We start from the raw sequence: 21,761 nt of genomic DNA, 5'->3' as shown, positions 1-21,761 counted from the left end.
ATAGATTTTATTGCCTTATTTTATTAGGGGGTGAATGGAGAGGTTCACCTCTAAGGGTGAACCCAAGTATTGTTCATTTTTTTATATATATGTAATGAAAAATACTTAGGTTCACCCCTAGGGGTAAACCTCTCCATTCACCCCTAGGGGTAAACCTCTCCATTCACCCCCTTTTCTTTCAGCCAATCAGAATCTTCCATCTAATATTTTATTTCAAAAATAAATTAAAATTAAATTAAAAAGCAAACCAAATTAAGGAAACAAATTCTGTATACTTTTAATTAAGGAAAGTTAAATATTGGCTTGGTTTAGATTTTTACACTTAGAATAAAATTATGTCGGTTTGGGTTTACAAATGAAGTGGTTAGGGTTTAGATTTTACAATTAAAACGAAATTATATGTCGGTTTGGGTTTACAAATGAGGTGGTTAGGGTTTAAATTTTACAATTAGAACGAAATTATATGTCGGTTTGGGTTCACAAATGAGATAGTTAGGGTTTAGATTTTACAAGTAGAACAAAATAATATGTCGGTTTGGGTTCACAAATGAGATGTTAGGGTTTAGATTTCACAATTAGAACAAAATTATATGTCAGTTTGGGTTCACAAATAAGATGGTTAGGGTTTAGATTTTATAAGTAGAACGAAATTATATACGGTTTGGGTTCACAAATGAGATGGTTAGGGTTTAGATTTTATATACGTCGGTTTGGGTTTATTAAAGTGCGGTTTAAGTTTTTTAATTTTATAATAATGTATAAAGATTTTATTGCCTTATTTTATTAGGGGGTGAATGGAGAAGTTCACCCCTAGAGGTGAACCCAAGTATTGTTCATATGTAATGGCAATGTCTTTTGTCATTGTTCGAATCAAATAATTAGCCGTTTTTTATCATTTAATTTTTTGGAACTTTGAACGAAAAGATAATTTTGGTATTTATGAAGAAAACAAAATTTAGAAACTTTTTTTTTTTAACTTTGTGCTGTTTAAGTCTCATGTAGCAAAATGTACTGCTAATTCATGTTTAGTGTGGTTGAAGTAATAGTTTCTAGTACTTTCCAGCAATCATGACTGTCCCCGAGCACATCGGGATGAATCATTCGTGTTGAACCTCCAAAATCTAACGAATTAATCTGTATAAGATCTTGAGGTCCCCAAACCCGTAGTTTTTGTGTCCCCATAAATTTTTTTTTTTATTAAGTATAAGAATATATAAAATTAGATATTATGCACTATTATAAAACTTTTTACCACTATATTTTACTAATCAAATTGTGATTTAGACAAACATTTTTAAAAATCTAATAAAGTTCAAATGTATTAATGTTGAATTTTGATTGTATTCAACATAGTAATTTGAGAACATGAGAGATAGTATGAACCCCGCCCAAAGAGCAATCAATTCCTAGTCTAAGGAGAATTGAGCTCAACTAAATGGAACAGGATTTTTATCATTTAGGATGTTGAGGAGCTGGGATGATTCCCCATTTTCTTCGAACTTGTTCCAAGTCTTCACTAAAGTGACGCTCATAGTACACAGACATGAGGTCAGTGCATTGTCTTCCAGCTCGAACAGCCCAAGGAAAGTAATGTTTCAAGAACATTGATCTCTGCTTCTCGTTAAACCTCACAGTGCCTCCAATCACAGAAAGCATACACATCGGTAGATAAATCTGCTCAAACTCTATAACTTTCAAAGCAGACTCTCCGATAAGATTCGTAGGAAGGCCAAACAGAGTGTGCCATAAGTCATGAACTTCTCGCGCCCGTGTCGCTACGTAAGCCAATTCATCCGTCTCCATGAATCTTACGGGAGGACGATCATCTGGAGAGAAGTTTCTAGATCCCATGAATTTAGCATATGCAGCTCCAAATGTGTTGTCTGGTAGATCCCAAGCATGACCTACTTGCTCTGACACTACACGAGGACGCTCCAATAATATAGCCTTCAAAGTAAAGATACCACCAAAAGATCAAACACACCATTGTATAACCAAAATCCATCAAAGGAAAGAATCAAATTCACAAGCTAACCCTAAGAATTTGTTCATAATCACTCATTGCAGAATTGGTAATCAAAATCGATTCGCTAATACAATAAGAGAAGCGAGAGACAGATTTGAAGAAACTCACTCTTCCTTCTTCGCTCTTCTTCATCCTCTCAAGAACCATTTCAAAAGCTGGTTTCCCTGTGGTTTCACCGAGAGCTGCGATCAAATCAGCTCTACGAGGATCTACCAACGCACCGATCGCAGATCCCATAGCCACCGCAGCTTGTTGCCATAGCCTCAACGGAACTCGAGCTCTTTCGATGATCATCGTTCGTAGAGATCTCTCTGGTTAAAGGCGAAGAACAATCAGAACCAAAACATTTTAGGGATAAAACACCGTAATTCATAAGCATAATCGAGGATTTTAAAACAGTGGAATCTACGATCGGAGCTACATCAGAGAAACGAAATAAAAGCGATCTGGAGAATTTTAGGGTTTAAGAAACACACCTTTGGAGAAAAATCGCGATCAGATGTAAAAGAGGAAAATAAACTGAAGAAGAAGAAGAAGAAGAAGAAGAAGAAGCAAACGCACTCCGGTTTAGCTAGTGTCTGGGTTCCGGTTCAATTGATCGGTTAACCGACAAAACTAATGATTTCAAGTTTTGATTAATTAAAACCAAAAATTCACATTTTTCAACGAAGTATCTTGATTTAAAAATAGAAAATGATTCCAAAACCGGTTATGATTTTATTGGATTTGGAGTAGTTCAACTAAACCGGTTAAAAACTAGAATTTTTTGAACTTTGAGCAGTTTAAGTCTCATGTAGCAGAAGCTACTAATAGTTCATGTTTTGAGTGGTTGAAGTAATAGTTTCCAGTAGCAAGTAACATTAAGCTTAAAACACCAAATTGCCATGAGAATCCTAAACCGAAAACAGCTGAACGCTCTTCCTTTTTCTTAACCGGAATCGGTTTTGAAGGCGATCTTTTGGACTTCCTGAATGATGAATAAGTTTCGACTTCTTCGATTGTTAGTGCGGGTTTAAGCGAGCTTTTTGCGGTTTGGAAATGGCGATTGAAGACGGCGGTTGCTGCGATGTTTTCTCTAAGGGAGACAGTTCCACTTTCTCTGCATAGACCCTCGAGCTCGGCACCTGTGAAGAGCTCAGTTTCTTCAGCGATTTTCCTGAGATCAATGTCGTCTCCTAGTGTCATGTTGCGTGTATGCACTTGAAGTATTTCAAACCGAGCTTCAAGATCAGGTGGTGGCACGTATAGCACCTAAAACAAGACATTTCAAGAAAGAGTAGAACATGAGGTTTGTTATTTCTGAAGACATCAAAAGATCCATATATGAGAACTTACGAGATCAAATCGACCAGGTCGCATTAGAGCAGCATCAATTGCATAGGGGCGGTTTGTGGCAGCCAAGACAAGAATTCCCTAAACCAAAAACCATTAATATTACTGCAACCTGATAACAGAGATAGAATCTATTAAAGCCTATGAGCTTTTGTTTACCTTTGCTTCTTCAAGACCGTCCATTTCGGTTAACAATGTAGATAGAAGCCTTTCTCCAACTGTAGAACTATTACTTGAGCTCTCATCGCCTCTACAAAGATTAGTGGAAATAAACATGGTAAACAGTCTATGACGCGAAGCAAGAGTAAGGAGAGATAGCAAACCTTTTACAGGCAACAACATCAGCTTCATCAAAGAATATTATACTTGGAGAAGCAAGTCTGGCTCTTTGAAAAGTGTTCCGCAATAATGCTTCACCTTCTCCAACATACATAGAAAATAGCTCCGCACAACTATATCGCACCGCCACACAAAGAAACAAGAAACATCAGTTCCTTTAACCAAGTTTCACAACCAAAAGAGATATTTCTGATCTGCAAAAACTAAAACCTTAAAGAAAAGAAGGAAGCTTGAGCAGCATTTGCAGCAGCTTTAGCAAGAGTTGTCTTTGAGCAACCTGGAGGACCATGGAGAAGTATCCCACGCATCGGCGATATGCCCATTTTTACAAATGCAGCTGAGTGTTTTATTGGCCATTCAACAGCTTGCTGGAGCTTTTTCTGTCACAAAAGAAAACAAACCCATTAACCGCAATGGAAAAAAAGAGTACAACCAAGTAAAAAAAAAGGATCAGATGAGTATTAACCTTTAGGTCTTTAAGACCACCAACATCTTCCCATGTCACCTTAGGGATTTCAACTGTGATGCCTCTTGTTATACTTGGACCAACCACAGATTTTGCAACCTTGAAGTCTTCCGATGTTAGGATAAGAGAATCTGAAGATCTTTTACTTGCAGATATGGTCGCTTCACGACATAGAGCTTCCAAATCTGCTCCAACATAACCGTTGCAAGATGTTGCTATGGCTTGCAGATCAACACTAGGATCTAAATTTACTTTCTTTGTGTACAGCTGAAAACAAATAGCAAACTCGAAGCTCACAAAATAGTTACATGAAAAACAGCAATAAACAATCCCACTAAAGAACTCGAAATTACCTGGAGGATTTTTAAACGATCCTCCTCATTTGGCGTGCTCACTTCAACTAAAGCATCAAATCGTCCCGCCCTTCTTAGTGCTGGGTCAATCGCATCCAACCTTTTGACAAGATCGGGAAAAACCGTTGAATCATTACATTCAAACACAACGATGTTACTTAAAACTAGTATACTGTTTAAAGGTAGACAAGAACCTATTAGTGGATGCGACAACAACAACACTTGGTGCAGATGATGAAGGCTTGTTTGAGTCCATTAGTGTAAAGAGTTGAGATGCAATACGAACATCTTGCTCTCGCCTGCATTTTAGAGAGAAGCTTGATCTCTTAAAACTCTAAACCAAGATGACAATTATAATCTCAAAGTAACAGATATTTGAGTGACACAATACCTAGCATCACGTCGAGGACAAAGAACGTCGATTTCATCGATAAAAATCACAGAGGGTTTGTCTGAAAAAGCGTGAGAAGAAGCCTCGGCAAAAGTTTCCCTTAGGACCTTCTCGCTTTCACCAGCATGTGCACGATGTACAGAATGAGGGCTGAAGAGAGCATTGACACACAAAAGACCATAACTTAGCTTAGCTTTAGCCTATTCGTCTAGACCATAAATGATACAAAAGCTACAACACAAAAGTAAGTACCTCAATACAATCAAATGTGCATCACATTCTTGGACAACAGCACGGACCAAGCTTGTCTACAATAATCAAAATTGCGATACAGAGCGAAAATAGCTTATGTAAGATCAAAGTTGAGAACTTTGAAGAACCCAACCCACAATGAAAAGTTCAAGCTTGAAATAAAGTTGTTACCTTGCCGGTTCCAGGAGGACCGTAGAGAAGCAATCCTCTAGGCCACTGCAACGATAAGTAAAAGCAGAGCTAATCAAACCAATTGAAAAACGAATTCAGAAGTTATGAGTCTAAACAGAGGTCTTGATGTGTACTTTGAGACCAAGAGTTCGAGCTTCGAGAGGGTAGCGAAAAGGGAAGATGATGAGTTCTCGAAGTGCTTGCAGAGCTCTCTCGTTGCCACCAACTTCTGCTTCCGCTCGCCATTTCTCTTCTCCGACGATGTTGTCGCAGACACTGCTTTCGGTTTCCATCATAGAGAACCAAACTTTGGGATTTACGGCTTTTCAGGGGTTTATGGTGCGCCGGAGGAGCACGAATATCACCGGAGGAGCAAATCTGATTAAGTCACTAAATTTAGGGTTTTTTGTTTTTGTTTGTTTTGTTTTCCTTGTGATTTTCCAATTTTACCCTATTTTCTGAAATTGGGCGAAAGATTATAAGTCGTTTTAAGTTTAAACTCTGTTTAACGTAGAGGGATTTGTTTTGTGTAATGAAGCTGTTCACGAAAGAGAGGAAAGCCCAATAACAACAATGTCAGCCCAATAAACACTGACTACTTACGAAGCCCTGCTATTGTTTTTTTAATCTATGTAATAATAACAATCTCAATAAATACAAGAACAGTGGTAACTTTTCGTTATACATTTTCATAAAATATTTTATTAATTAATTTATTGACAAAAAATTCGCATTTCTTTAAAAAGTTGCATTTGTTAAATGTAAAGTTGTGTCTCTTACAAACAGTTGTGTCTATTCAAATGTTCAAATCTTTAGAAATATATATATATATATATATATGTTATTCTTTTGTGAAAATTTCAATATAACAATAAAAATCTGAATAAATGCGAAGAACATTTGTATCTTTTCATAAAATATTTTATTAATTAATTTATTGACAAAAAAATTATATTGTTGCTTCTCTTTAAAAGGTTGCATCTGTTGAATGTAAAGTTGTGTCTCTTACAAACAGTTGTATCTATTCAAATGTTCACATCTTTAGAAAAAAATATATATATGTTCTTCTTTTGTGAAAATTTCATACTTTCTTTTCAATTCAAAGGTACACATCTTTAAAAATTTATATATTTGTTTTTCTTTTACATAATTTTCAAATTTCCTATTCAACAAAGATTTTTCATAAATCTGAATAAATGCGAAGAACAGTTGCATCTTTTATACAATTCATAAATATTTTATTTATTTATTGTTAGACAGAAACTTCTACGGTTGCGTCTCTTTTAAAATTTGCGTTTGTTGAATGTAAAGGTGTGTCTCTTACAAAGAGTTGTGTCTATTCAAATGTTCACATCTTTAGATATCTATATATTTGTTCTCTATTGAGAAATCTTTAACACCTATATATTTTCTTCTTTTGTGAAATTTTCAAACTTTCTTTTCAATTCAAAGGTACACATCTTAAAAAAATTATATATTGTTTTCTTTTAGAAAATTTTCAAAATTTCTACTCAACACAGTTTTTTTTTCATAAATCTGAATAAATGCAAATAACAATTGCATCTTTTCGTTATAGCCTTTCATCAAATATATTATTTATTTATTATTTGACAGAAACTTCTACGGTTGCGTCTCTTTAAAAATTTACGTTTCTTCATACTATGATGAATCAAAATAATTTGAAATTCAATTTACAACGTCATTCTCTACTCTATAAATTATTTATCAACATACATAATTTTAACAATGATGTAAAAATGACTTCTCATCACTGTGAGAAATCTATTGCAATTTTGATTTATTTTATTAATCACTATACTCCCTATGTCTCTAATAGATTGATGTTTTGACCTTTTCACATATATTAAGAAAAAGTTAAATTTTTTATGTATAAATTAATTTATAATTACTTTTTGGTACAAAGAGAAATATAATTCTTAGATAACATGTCATGTGGAGAAAAATATAAAGTAAAAAAAAAAAATTTAGTATTTTCATTTACAACATTGAAACAACCATTCCCGTTTTTTTTTTAATAAAAGAATAATAAATAATAATATAATTAAATAACTACAACTAGTGGTCCCATACCCACTAGCCACCTAACCACATTCACAATCCAACAGCGGAACCACATACCAATAAATAACCAATAAAACAATATCCAATAACCAAATAAGTAATATCCAGCATTAATCCCAAACAACATAAATCAAACAACCAGCAATCCTAACAATGCTCTAAGACTCAATTCTAGCAACCTATCAATGCCAGATAACCATACAATCAAGTCCCTAGAACATCCTCCTCTTCATTGCCTTTGATTCCACGATCACACTTTGCCTTTACCTGCACCACAAACACAAATTGAGATGCATGAGTATTTGATAAACACTCAGTGAGGCAATCCTCCCATCTACTGGGCTATACACACAAGCAATAAGATCTCTACATGCCCCAAACAACAATCAATAAAACAAACCAGGCAATATACATAGCATGCAACGTCCATCGTAACTGAACAAGGGGTGTCGACCGACACCAGATGGTGTCGATCGACACTGACTATCTGGTGTCGACCGACACCAAACTGGTGTCGACCGACACCCTGCCCGACACTCCCGAAAACCCTAGTTTGCGTCGACCGACACCTCCACATGGCATCGTTCGACACTCGCTAAAGTCCCGAGCCGTCCTCGCGTTGGTGTCGACCGACACCCCAACTGGTGTCGACCGACACCGATGCCGAGCAGCGATTTCCCTCGATCAGAAACTCCGAATCTTGCCTCCAAGCTTCTCCAATCCGCTCCTTGCACTCCCATAAGCCAAACCCAGCCCAGACAGCAACGAAATATCATAGAGAACTCAAAGAAACAACCACATAAGCACCAAATCACATAGAATCTAGAGATCTTAGCTTAGATAAGCCATGGTCATGCACTCACCTCTTTGCAGGAAGATTCTGACCAACAAGAACGAATTCCCTCACTCCTAGCAAGCTTCTAGCACCTTCCCAGCCTTGGATCTCCCAAGAACAGCAAGGAATCTCTCAATCTCTTCCCAATAGCTCAAGAACACTCTCTCTTTGTGTTTTCTCTCAAAAACGGCGCATAAGACAAAACAACACGACCCTAGGTCGTTTTCTTCCTTTAAAACTCGATTTAGGGATTCTCTAAACCAACCACGCAAACCGGACAATTAAAATTGAACCGACCAAACCGACCACAATTGGTGTCGATCGATGCCTCACTAGGAGGTGTCGATCGACACCCTTACCAAAATACCAAGATTTGGTTTGCGGGTGTTACAATTCTCCCCCACCAATATGGATTCGTCCCCGAATCCCGCAATACCGTCCATCTGCCAAGGACCTCCGTGCCACCGTCTGCACGGCCCGCACGTCCCCAGACCGGACTAAACACCGTCAGCCAAGGTTTCCCGTGCCACTGTCGCAACAGCCCGCACACCTCCGACTGACCCTCGAGGTCTCCCTCTAGCCAATATACTCGCATCATAAACACTATTTGCTCACAACTCAGTGCTTCCCCCGTCCGTGGTCGCAACCATCGAATCATGCCGGCTCGCTATCAGGCCAACCGCCTTAAGCTACGGCATCCAGGAAGTCACTCACACACACACACTCCCCCCGCTCTCAGGTCGCAACCTTCGAGTCATACCGGCTCACTGCCAGGCCACAGCCTACAGCTACGGTATCCAGGGAGTCTCACGCGCCCACTCCCCCCGCTCTCGGGTCGCAACCCTCGAGACATACCGGCTCACTGCCGAGCCGCGGCTCACAGCTACGGTATCCAGGGAGCCTCACATATCCCGCTCTTGGGTCGTCACCCTCAAGCGCGCTCTCGGATCGTCATCCGAAGCAACATACCACTCCCACTCTCTGGCCACAAAGTCCATCGAGCTATCGGTATCACGTGAGTTAGGCTCACACGGCCTTGAGCAAAAACAAACACTGATGCCAACGAGTATCTCCCGGCTAGATCTACCTCACATTTCCACAAAACATTCCCATTTTAGAAACTTTCTATTTATGGAAACCTTCCTTTTGTGGAAACTTTCTATTTATGGAAACTTTCCAAAAATAGAAACCCGAGCTATTTCTCTTTTCCCATGACAACAACAGTCAAACATAAAGAAAAATACTCATCTTATTAATCTCAAAAAATGTCATAATCGTTACAATCTCAACGAAATTACATCAGAAAAACCAAAAATACAACAACCGGAGCCAACAACCCGCATCCCGAGCACCACCTCATCTTGATACTTAGTCGCACAACCAACCACCCCTAAGCGACCAAATATCAAGAGAGATGGGCTGGAATACTCCGTACCCGCTCCAGCCACGGACTACAACTCGGACCCGGCTAGACAAGCTCAAGTCGCGGTCTGCTTCTCAAACCACTTCTTAAACCTTGCCTTCATCCTCGCCTCGGGCTCCCAAGTCTGCTCCTCTACTCCGTCACAGTCCCACAGGACTCTCATCAAAGGAATCTTCTTCTTCCGAAGTTCCTTGACTCTCCTCTCGAGCACCCTCACTGGTCTCGCCTCTAAAGTCATGTTAGGCTGAAGATCCTCAGGAATCTTAGCCAACAACTGATCACCCTCGTGAAGACACTTCCTCAGCATCGACACATGAAATACCTTGTGGAACGCACGCATAACCTCAGGCAACTCCAACCGGTATGCCACTGGTCCCACCCGCTCAACCACTCTGAACGGACCCATGTACCTCGGACTCAACTTAGTCTCTGTCAATGACCTGTTCGGACCCCGCAACATGGCCATCTTGAGGTACACTCTATCACCAACCTGAAACTCAAGATCCTTTCTCCTCTTATCAGCATAGCTCTTCTGCCGATCCTGAGCCTCCTTCATGTTCAGCCTCAAAACCCGAATCTTCTCCAAGGTCTCCTGAACAAAATCTGCACCAAATATGCTCCTCTCCCCCACCTGAGTCCAACATAAAGGTGTACGACACGGCCTCCCATACAGGGCCTCATAAGGAGCCATCCCAATACTAGCCTGGTAGCTGTTGTTATAAGCAAACTCCACCAAGCTCAAGTGATCTGCCCAATGACCACCCCAATCCAGCACACACATCCTCAATAAATCCTCCAAAATCTGGATCGTCCTCTCTGACTGACCATCAGTCTGAGGATGATAGGCTGTACTCATATGCACCTTCGTGCCCATCTCCGCCTGAAATGCCTTCCAGAACACCGAGGTGAACTTGGAATCTCTATCAGACACAATACTAGCAGGCACACCGTGCAATCTGACTATCTCCCTCACGTACTTCTTGGCCAAAACCGCTGCTCCATCAGTTTTCTTGATGGCCAGAAAATGCGCAGACTTAGTCAAACGGTCCACAATGACCCAAATAACATCAAACGTCCTCGACACAGGTAAACCTACCACGAAGTCCATCGTGATCAAATCCCACTTCCACTCTGGAATGGGTAAACTCTGTAATAAACCACCAGGAACCTGATGTTCCGCCTTCCCCAGCTAGCAAGTATCACACTTTGCCACCCAGTCAGCTACGTCCTTCTTCATCCCGACCCAGTGATAATACCGCTTGAGGTCACAGTACATCTTGGTCGCTCCTGGATGAATAGAGAACTTGCTCGTATGAGCCTCTCTCAGTATTTCCTGCCTCAAATCCTCACCCTTGGGCACACAGATCCGACCATGCACAAGGATAGTACCATTAGCAGAAACCTGATACTCTGCACCCGCAGCCTTAGAGGCATTCACCAGCCCCTCATCACTCTCCTGAGCTAACCTCACTCTGCTCAACAAATTTGCTCTATCAACTGCCTCCAAACCCAAAGGTTCTTGTGAGATAGCACACAAACTCAATGCACTAATCTCACCTACCAACACCTCTATATCCTGCTCTTGAGCCGAAGCCACCTGCTTCCGACTCAAGGCATCTGCAACCAGATTAGCTTTACCAGGATGGTAAGCTATGTCCAAATCATAATCCGCTACTAACTCCATCCAACGCCTCTGCCTCAAATTCAGCTCAGGCTGAGTAAAAATGTACTTCAGACTCTTGTGATCTGTAAATACCTGTACCTTCCCACCATACAGATAGGATCTCCAAATCTTAAGAGCAAAGATCACTGCTGCCATCTCCAAATCATGAGTAGGATAATTAGCTTCATGCTTCCGCAACTGCCGCGAAGCGTAAGCTATAACCTTCCCCTGCTGCATAAGTACACAACCCAACCCCACTCTAGAAGCATCTGTATACACAACATAAGGCTCGTCCTGCTCAGGCAATGCTAACACCGGCGTGGTAGTCAACATCTGCTTGAGACTTGCAAAACTTGCCTCACACTCTGGTGACCACACAAACGGGACATCCTTCCCTGTAAGCTTAGTCATTGGCTGAGCCATACTCGCAAAACCCCGAACAAACCTCCTGTAGTAACCTGCTAACCCCAGGAAACTCCGAATCTCAGTGGCACTCTGCGGCCTCGGCCACTCCCTGATGGACTGAATCTTCTCTGGATCCACTGAAACTCCCTCAGCTGAAACAATATGACCCAAGAACCCCATCTCACGCTGCCAGAAACTGCACTTACTCAGCTTAGCAAACATCTTCTGCTCCCGCAGCTTCTCCAACACTGCTCTCAGATGTACTGCATGCTCCTCAGGACTCTTAGAATATACCAGGATGTCGTCGATGAAAATGATGACTGACACGTCCAGAAACTCCTGGAACACGCTGTTCATCAATCTCATAAACGCAGCTGGCGCGTTTGTCAACCCAAACGGCATCACCACAAACTCATAGTGCCCATATCTCGTCCTGAAGGCTGTCTTCCTCACATCTGCCTCATGAATAGGGATCTGATGATAACCTGAAGCCAAGTCGATCTTGGAGAACCAAGTAGCACCCCTCAACTGATCCAACAACTCATCAATCCTCGGGAGAGGGTACTTGTTCTTCACAGTAACTCGGTTCAAACCCCGGTAGTCAATACACAACCGGAAACTCCCATCCTTCTTCTTAACAAACAACACCGGAGCTCCCCACGGTGAACAACTAGGACCGATAAAACCCTTGCCCAACAAATCCTCCAGCTGCTTCTTCAGCTCTGCCATCTCTGCTGGAGCCATCCTGTAAGGAGCCTTGGATAACGGCATCGTCCCCGGTTCCAGCTCAATGGTAAAAGGATCCGACCGAGATGGTGGTAATCCCTGCAATGACTGGAACACATCCTCAAAGTCCTCCACAACCGGAATACCGCTAACCGTACACTTCCCCACTGACTCTGGCATAGATATAGTAACCAGATAGGCCTCACGGCCCTTCTCGATCATCTTCCCTGCCTGAACGGCTGAGATCACGAGACTCCCCGAAGTCGGTCTAATACCCTGAAAAACCAACTTCCCTCCTGGACGCTCAAACTCCACTCTACCCCGATAGCAATCCAAATGCACCTTATACCGATGCAACCAATCCATACCAAGAATGACGTTATACAACTCCACTGGACTGATAAGCAAATCCGCTGGCCACGACTCTCCTGCGATCTGAATATCAACTCCTCTAGCTCGTCCAATAACCCTCAGAAACTTGCCTCCAGCAACTCTGACAACTCCTGAACGCTCTCCAGAATCCCCACTGATCCCCGCACTCACGGCACACTCCGGAGTAATGAAGCTTTGAGAAGCTCCAGAATCAAACATAACATGGGACTTAAACCCACCCACCAACAAGGTCCCTACACAAACCTCATGTGTTGAGAACCTAACACTTGACCACAAACAAAAACAAATATAATCTGAACAATTGAATTGACTAAGTTCGAATCTCAGAGGTTATACCTGTGATCGCTCCTGCACTAGTGCCACCGGGCTCCTGAGTCGAGTACACCTGAGTCGTCGGCTCAATCCAACCCACCGGCTGCACACCGTGTTGCACACCCTGCTGCACCCCTGGCTGAGCTCCAGCCTGCAACACTGCTACCGCTCTCTGCTGCAACTTGGGACAACGAGGCTTGATATGCCCCGTCTCTCTGCAGTAGTAACACACCCGAGTATCTGTCCGCGGCTCCGCCACCGCCCGCTGCTCTGTCACTGCCCGCTGCTCACCTCTCTGTGGACAGCTAGACACCTTGTGGTCCCTACTACCACACCCAAAGCATTTCGCACCCCCGTGCCTCGATCTCTGCATAACATCAAACTTCCTCTTCTGCCCCTGCGCAGGCTTGCCGCCCTTGCTAGGAACAGAAAGCGGCTGAGACTGCTGTGGCTGCACCGAAGAACTGACCACAACCACCTGTGACCTCAAGTCATCCTCTATCCCAGCTGCAACCTCAACCAGCTCTGCTCTCGTAGCATAGCTCCTCACTCTGCACCGAGTCCTCAAATCATCCCGCAGAGCCAACAAAAACCTCCGCACCTGAGCCGCCTCTGGCTCCCATGCCCTGCCTGCATACCCCACAAGCCGACTGAACTCTGCATCCAGCTCTCGCACTGTACGGTCCCCCTGAGTCAAACCCAAGAACTGTGCCTCCATACGATCAAGAGCCTCCTGAGGAAAATACTTGGAGTTAAACTCCCCCACAAAATCTCCCCAAGACATACCCCTCTGCACCCTCCGTGCTGTCACCGACCTCCACCACACATGAGCATCTCCTGACAAGTAAAACACTGCCAGATCCACCCTGTACCAGTCGGGACACCTAAGCGAAAGGAAAATATCCTCCATCCGCTCTCTCCACTCATCCGCTACACTCGGATCGGTACCTCCTGAGAAATACCCTGCTCCCGCATGCCGCAGCTGCTCCATCATCCGCACATACTGAGCATCCACAACCTCGGCCCCCGGCTGCACACCTGCCTGCAAACCCGCCACAGGCTGCACCGCTGGACCCTGCCCACCACCCACGGGCGGCACTACCGGATCCTGCCCACCAACCACTGGCGGCACTACTGGATCCTGCCCACCAACCACTGGCGGCACAACTGCTGGAAGTCGCTGCAGAACCTGAGCTAGCAAGTCCATCAAGACATCCTCCCTGCCTGGAGCACCTCCCGCTGCAACCCCCACACCCGGGGCAACACCGTGACCGACACCGGGCCCATCCGCCCTGCCGTCACCCAAAACAGCCTGGTCTCCAGACACACTAGGATGAACCTGTGACTCCGCCACCTCCTCACTGGCCATGCTCTGGGTCACACTCACACTGGCCTCAGGAACCTGACCTCGTCCCCGACCCCGACCACGACCACGCCCACGACCACGACCGCAACCAACAGCATCCTCACCCCTAACCATCTGTATCATCCAAGAACAGAAGGCTAAGCAAACAATAATTCTAATACACAAGAAACACAACTTACCGTGGAATCACAACACAGGCTCGAAGAGGATGTTCTAGGACTTCATGCCACACTCAATTGACCGACCACACAATCAATCATAGCATGGAATCCTAAACATCAACAGCAAAAGCACAATGAACCCTAGTCCTAGAACCGTAAGGGCTCTGATACCAAAATGAAACAACCCTTCCCGTTTTTTTTTTAATAAAAGAATAATAAATAATAATATAATTAAATAACTACAACTAGTGGTCCCATACCCACTAGCCACCTAACCACATTCACAATCCAACAGCGGAACCACATACCAATAAATAACCAATAAAACAATATCCAATAACCAAATAAGTAATATCCATCATTAATCCCAAACAGCATAAATCAAACAACCAGCAATCCTAACAATGCTCTAAGACTCAATTCTAGCAACCTATCAATGCCAGATAACCATACAATCAAGTCCCTAGAACATCCTCCTCTTCATTGCCTTTGATTCCACGATCACACTTTGCCTTTACCTGCACCACAAACACAAATTGAGATGCATGAGTATTTGATAAACACTCAGTGAGGCAATCCTCCCATCTACTGGGCTATACACACAAGCAATAAGATCTCTACATGCCACAAACAACAATCAATAAAACAAACCAGGCAATATACATAGCATGCAACGTCCATCGTAACTGAACAAGGGGTGTCGACCGACACCAGATGGTGTCGATCGACACTGACTATCTGGTGTCGACCGACACCAAACTGGTGTCGACCGACACCCTGCCCGACACTCCCAAAAACCCTAGTTTGCGTCGACCGACACCTCCACATGGCATCGTTCGACACTTGCTAAAGTCCCGAGCCGTCCTCGCGTTGGTGTCGACCGACACCCCAACTGGTGTCGACCGACACCGATGCCGAGCAGCGATTTCCCTCGATCAGAAACTCCGAATCTCGCCTCCAAGCTTCTCCAATCCGCTCCTTGCACTCCCAGAAGCCAAACCCAGCCTAGACAGCAACGAAATATCATAGAGAACTCAAAGAAACAACCACATAAGCACCAAATCACATAGAATCTAGAGATCTTAGCTTAGATAAGCCATGGTCATGCACTCACCTCTTTGCAGGAAGATTCTGACCAACAAGAACGAATTCCCTCACTCCTAGCAAGCTTCTAGCACCTTCCCAGCCTTGGATCTCCCAAGAACAGCAAGGAATCTCTCAATCTCTTCCCAATAGCTCAAGAACACTCTCTCTTTGTGTTTTCTCTCAAAAACGGCGCATAAGACAAAACAACACGACCCTAGGTCGTTTTCTTCCTTTAAAACTCGATTTAGGGATTCCCTAAACCAACCACGCAAACCGGACAATTAAAATTGAACCGACCAAACCGACCACAATTGGTGTCGATCGATGCCTCACTAGGAGGTGTCGATCGACACCCTTACCAAAATACCAAGATTTGGTTTGCGGGTGTTACAAACATCAATCTTTTAAGAACAAGAAAAATATTAAAACATCAATCTATTAGAGATAGGTGAAGTAATTATTAATTATATTCAATATCTGAGTATATTTCTTCATAAATTACGAATTTTTATTTATTAAAATATATTAAACTAAATTATTCTAACCTATTTAATTGAATCACTGCAACATTTGCTATATTTAATATTTAAGTTCACATCAGTTGGATAAAATCTTCATAAATTATTATTTACTAGATTTTAATGACTTTTTACAATCATAAATAAAATTAACTTTTGCTGAAAAAAATGAATTATTACAACCTTTTAATGAAACCACATAAAATTTAGTTTATTTGATAAACCATTAAAACTTTCGATTTCTATTGTGAACCTTTACAACTTTTGGAAAATTTGATATTTATGGTTGTGTCTATGATACTAAAATATAATTAAAATGTCATATTTTCATTACAACTCTTCTTTATGTTCTTTTTTATTTAAATATGTGGATTTGAGTACATCAAATTTTATTTAAAAATGCAATTACTTATCATATGTTTATAGTATTAATCATTATTTATTTAATCGTAAAGATTTTTAAATCATATGTCTATAGCATTAATTATTATTTATTTAATTACATGTGAAGGTAACGTTATTTTAAGAATATTTATCAATTAATATATGAAGAAAATTTCCAAAATTTGTACTTTTTGAATTTATTATTTTTTAACTTAATAAATATAAATAATTAAAAGATTTTTGTAATAACTATTTTATTAACATGAGTTCCTATCGCAGAGGCACAATACCTAGTACTTAATAATAATAATAATGTAAGTTTTGGTTTTTGTGAATAGTAAAAATATGGTTTTGAGGTGGTAACTGGTAAAGGCATCTTGCTCCCTCCTTTGGCACCACGGTTCAATTCCCTGTCTTAAATATTCAAATAGACATTATTGTGAAGCTATCGTAAATATAACTATAACATATGAGTTTGAGGCCAACGTATATATATCTGACTATATATTGTATAAATCAAAGTTTGAAGAACCCACCATTTGAGGGGGAAGTAGGTAACGTTGTAGTAACTAGTAAATAGAAGAAAAGATTTTTGACATTTTTTCATACAAATTAATAGAATATATTAAAAAAAATTCTAATACCATTAAAATTTAAATTGATTTTTGATATTTTTTTTGGAATTGAGGTTAAATTAGAAAATTTATACCAAACTATTGAAAATCTAAAACAACATTTATTTTGAAATACAAATAATCCTAAAATGACACTTGTTTTTTTTTTCTTTCTAAAATGACACTTGTTGTGAAAAAAATAATGAAGTATTATAATTATATTAAATGCATACATTATCCTACCAAAATATTAAATGACACTCGTTGTGAAAAAAATGAAGTATTATAATTACATTAAATGCATACATTATTCCACCAAAATATTGAAATCATCAAAACACTAAATATAATATCAATTAAAAAAAACTTATTCAAGAGTTAAGAAACTGTATTATACATTATCTTATTTTTTGGGCAAAGTTTTAAATAGGAAAATATGCAATTATATTAATATCTAACTAATTTGGTTTATGAATTTTATTAATAGGCCGACGGTTATACACATAGTTAGGAACCAATCTGTGGGGGAGAGGACATCCATACTATACATAGCTACTTTTAGGAGATGTATGGTATGAGTTGTTTATGGATTACCAGTAGTGTATCCTTTTGGCACTCCTACCCTCGTTACTAATGCAGTAGAAGTGACCATTATGACGATGTATCTACTCGTATACATCAGGTATTGCGATCAGGCTAGACAGCGACGACTGATCATTGCAGTTCTGATAGTTAAGGTCGTGCTTGTGGTTGTATTTACAACCTTGATCTTTACGCTAGTAGATTCTAGAGGAGTTCAGCGGTCGGTGATTGGTGATGTTTGTTGCGTATACAACATCATCATGTATATCGCTCCCATATTCGTTGTGGTAAGTGAAGTTCTAAGTTTAATATATATATTATATATATCTCAAAAAACAATTGTTTTTACATTAGTAATGTAAATGATGATAAAATGCAGATGAGGATTGTGAAGAACAAGAGCGTCGAGCACATGTCTTTTTTGGTAGCATTTGCGATGTTCGCATACGCTATAGTTTGGAGCGTCATCTCGTTTTTACCCCTAGATCCTATTATGTTTGTAAGTTTTTTTTAAATTCCAATACGTGATTTACATATATATCGGATTCTGAAAAAAGAAAACATGAGTTGATTTAAACTTAATATTTTTTTTTTGTTTTGCAGATTTCCTTTGAGATATGCACATTACTTGGACTAGTGTATGCTGAGTATTACCCATGGACACAGATGATTATTGCCGCGAGACAGAGAGTATCTGTTTGATCACATGGTGAGTTTATAGAATGTTGTAAATCGTATTATATAATACATATATACTTTCTTCAACCGATTATGACAATATGACAATCGACAGGTGATCGATCTTCCGTAGGAAAAGAATTCCGCTATTCCTACCAGCTTTATTTTGCTCAGCCCATCTGTTGATTATCTCAGACTAGATTAATTTTTTTTCTTCTGGAATTATTGTTATTTTAAACGGAAAAATCACATGTTAAACCTTCAAAGTGTCACTGAGTAGCACTTTAAACCTTGAAATTATTTCACTGACACTATAAACCTTTAAAATGATTTCACTAACACTTTAAACCTTAAAACTAAATTTTCTGTTTGACCCGCCATGAAAGATGACGGAACAGTAATATCTGTCAACGGGAAATAGTTAAACTATGCTGGTTTGATTTAAATATTTGTTTATTTAATTTAATTTAATTATTTATTTATTACGATTTATAAAAAAAAAATACATCAAAGTAAAAAAATGAAGAATCAGAGGTAAGGTTAAAACATTTGACAAATGTAAAATTGATGACGAAAACATATTTAGAAGATTCATTGGTTTCCAATGAGAAGTCAATCGATTTGAATCAGAATCTAGTGAAGATGCTTTTATTAAAAGGATTAATAATGTGAAGAGTAATGTCGTAAAAATTTTGTCTACAATAAAGATGAACATAAATTTATCTTCTTCTTTTTTAGTTTATTTATAAAAAATAAAACTAACAAATTTTTAAATTAAACCAACACAGTTTAACTATTTTGCGTTGACAGATATTATTATTCCGTTATTTTTTATAGCGGTACAAAAAATGAAAGTTAGTTTTAAGGTTTAAACTGTTAGTAAAATTATTTTAAAGGTTTCAAGTGTTAGTAAAGTCATTTTAAAGGTTTATTGTGTTAGTGAAATTTTCTCGAGGTTTAAAGTGCTATCCAGTGATACTTTGAAAGTTTAAAACGTAATTTTCCCTATTTTAAACCTTGAAAGCATCAAGTTGTTTTAACTTTGAACCACCGTAGTTATCATTCAAATATAATTTCAACTTTTAAACTTTCTTGCGTACCTTAAAAATTTGATTTAGAACAATATCAATATAAGTGTGCTCGATCCATTATATAAAAGCTAAAAAGTTGAAGCTATAACCATGTTTGGCTCACTCTGGTGACCATATGTACACATGCGTCTAGTAGTTACTTGTTTGATATTTACGAAAATTTTTTATTTCTGAGCTCCTTGACGCATCTAATAGTACACATACTCTTGAGCTCCTTGATGATACGAAAATTATTTTCTTAACGAATGTTATGTTTAATTTCAGGGAGCATTATACTGGTTGTTTCTTTCTGGCACCCATGTAAGTTTAATAACTTTCGTTTCTTAGTTTTAATAGGGAAAATTTTATATTAAACTCTTACGTATATATAATATAACTAGAATACTCTCTATACATGAAGTGGTCTTTAATTTTATTAAGAAATAAATAAAAGTAACTTGGTTATGTACTTATGTTCTAAAAAAACGGATTCTGTGGACGCTTAGGCGCCGTGAAGGCTATAATCAATACAGTTATGCTTTTTGTTTCTTAAATTTGCATAGGTTTTACTTATGTTTTGCTTAGTTTTTGTCAACTTGTTTTTTTCTCCTATTTCAGTATTTTCAATAATTATTATATATCACTAGATTTGTAGTAAAAAGAAAAAAGTTTATTCTTAAATGCACAAAAATAAAAAATAGTTTATTCTTAAGTATAAAAGGAATCCAAGAAACAATTTTTATGAAGAAATTTTGGTTCTAATTTTGTGAGGAGAAGAAAAATTAGTGCCATCTCTCTCATGCTTAAGGCATGTCAGATCTAAGGCATATCTCTCATTTTTTATAATTTTCACATAAATTAAGAAAATATATTAAAATTTTTTGTTATATCCTTAAAATTTCAATTGATCTTAATATTCTTTTATGGATTTGAGGTTAAACTAGAATATTTATACCAAATCCTACTATATGAATTGAGAAGTACAAATATGAAACTAACTTTAAAATGTGTAAAAAATTACATTCAATTGCCATTAGAAAAACTTAATTAATTAATTTAATAAATATAATTAACTAAAAACGAAAATTGGGGACACATAAAATAAAATAAATTGTAGAAAAGTAAAACAAAAAATCTATTAGAATCAGAACTAATTCGTACTTAAAAAAAATTAACAGCTAAGATTCTAAAAATCTAATCGAATAAAATATATATAACCACACATTTTATCAAAAAATATTTCCAGCACGGGTTAAAATTTTTATCATAAATATAATCGAATAAAATATATAACAGTTGCGTTTAACGGCTTAGATTTTAAATATTAATAAATAAAAATAAAAGATATAAGATATTATCTATTAAAAAAGTTATATTTTCTTTTATCTACACCATTCTTTAGGAAAATAAAATTAAGTTTAGATTTAAATATATTCAATGTTTGAAAGTGGTTATTCAAAGAGGTTTTTCAGGATTTCACTAGCTATATTTAGTTGTTCTTTTTACATGTTAGTTATATCTTTTTACTTACTTCACAACTATAGCAAGAATTGCATTTAATTGACAAAGGTTTAAACAATTTTATTCATTACATGCAAATGTTTAATATTTTATTGACAGGTTTTCAATAAACATTTTTAAAATAAAAAAATTTAATATAAGCAAACCGAATTTTTAATCACAAACCATTATAAATAACATAATAACAAAATAAATTATTACAAATTTTCATCAAAAAAATGTTCAGCCCGTGGTTTTCGCTGGTTAGTACCTAGTAATAATAATTAGGGTGAGTTACTAGAATATTGCATAAAAGCTTTCTTATTACAAAAGTAACATACAATTGTTTGTAATTACTAGACTAACATATTGTACCTATACTACCCCTGAAACTAGTGTTGGGAAAAAACGTAATTACGGCTAATGCCATTAGAAAAAAAAAACATTGGAAGTTGGGACTAAGTCTACCGATCCTTTGATGGTAGATTTATACACGTGGACTGATTAAAGGTGTACATCAGATATTTTTGGTACACTTAGTTGTAGTGCTGGTACACTTAACCGTGGACGTAGATGGTACACTTAGTTGTAGTGTTGGTACACTTATCGGTCGACGTATATGAAATCGATTCG

General features: G+C 38.7%; 2 protein-coding genes across 2 annotated transcripts; both read right to left on the bottom strand.

The window, feature by feature from the left end:
• Nucleotides 1-1,234: 1,234 nt before the first annotated feature.
• LOC104710282 (ubiquinone biosynthesis protein COQ4 homolog, mitochondrial) lies at nucleotides 1,235-2,613 on the bottom strand. The gene is made up of 3 exons (XM_010426865.2): nucleotides 2,503-2,613; nucleotides 2,135-2,337; nucleotides 1,235-1,947 (listed from the first exon to the last, which is right to left on the bottom strand). Exons 2-3 carry the CDS (start codon nucleotides 2,318-2,320, stop codon nucleotides 1,453-1,455), a joined length of 681 nt encoding a protein of 226 aa, XP_010425167.1. The 5' UTR covers nucleotides 2,321-2,337; nucleotides 2,503-2,613; the 3' UTR covers nucleotides 1,235-1,452.
• Nucleotides 2,614-2,701: 88 nt separating this feature from the next.
• LOC104710281 (cell division control protein 48 homolog B) lies at nucleotides 2,702-5,810 on the bottom strand. The gene is made up of 12 exons (XM_010426864.3): nucleotides 5,465-5,810; nucleotides 5,331-5,375; nucleotides 5,160-5,215; nucleotides 4,908-5,057; nucleotides 4,711-4,815; nucleotides 4,517-4,616; nucleotides 4,164-4,430; nucleotides 3,908-4,077; nucleotides 3,682-3,810; nucleotides 3,518-3,608; nucleotides 3,362-3,439; nucleotides 2,702-3,277 (listed from the first exon to the last, which is right to left on the bottom strand). Exons 1-12 carry the CDS (start codon nucleotides 5,624-5,626, stop codon nucleotides 2,816-2,818), a joined length of 1,815 nt encoding a protein of 604 aa, XP_010425166.1. The 5' UTR covers nucleotides 5,627-5,810; the 3' UTR covers nucleotides 2,702-2,815.
• Nucleotides 5,811-21,761: the final 15,951 nt, after the last annotated feature.

Source organism: Camelina sativa, chromosome 9, assembly GCF_030686135.1.
Source record: "Camelina sativa cultivar CO46 ecotype springtype chromosome 9, ASM3068613v1".
NCBI lineage: Eukaryota > Viridiplantae > Streptophyta > Magnoliopsida > Brassicales > Brassicaceae > Camelina > Camelina sativa.
The sequence above is the reverse complement of the archived record's forward strand: the minus strand, read 5'-3'. Positions and strand labels throughout refer to the sequence as shown.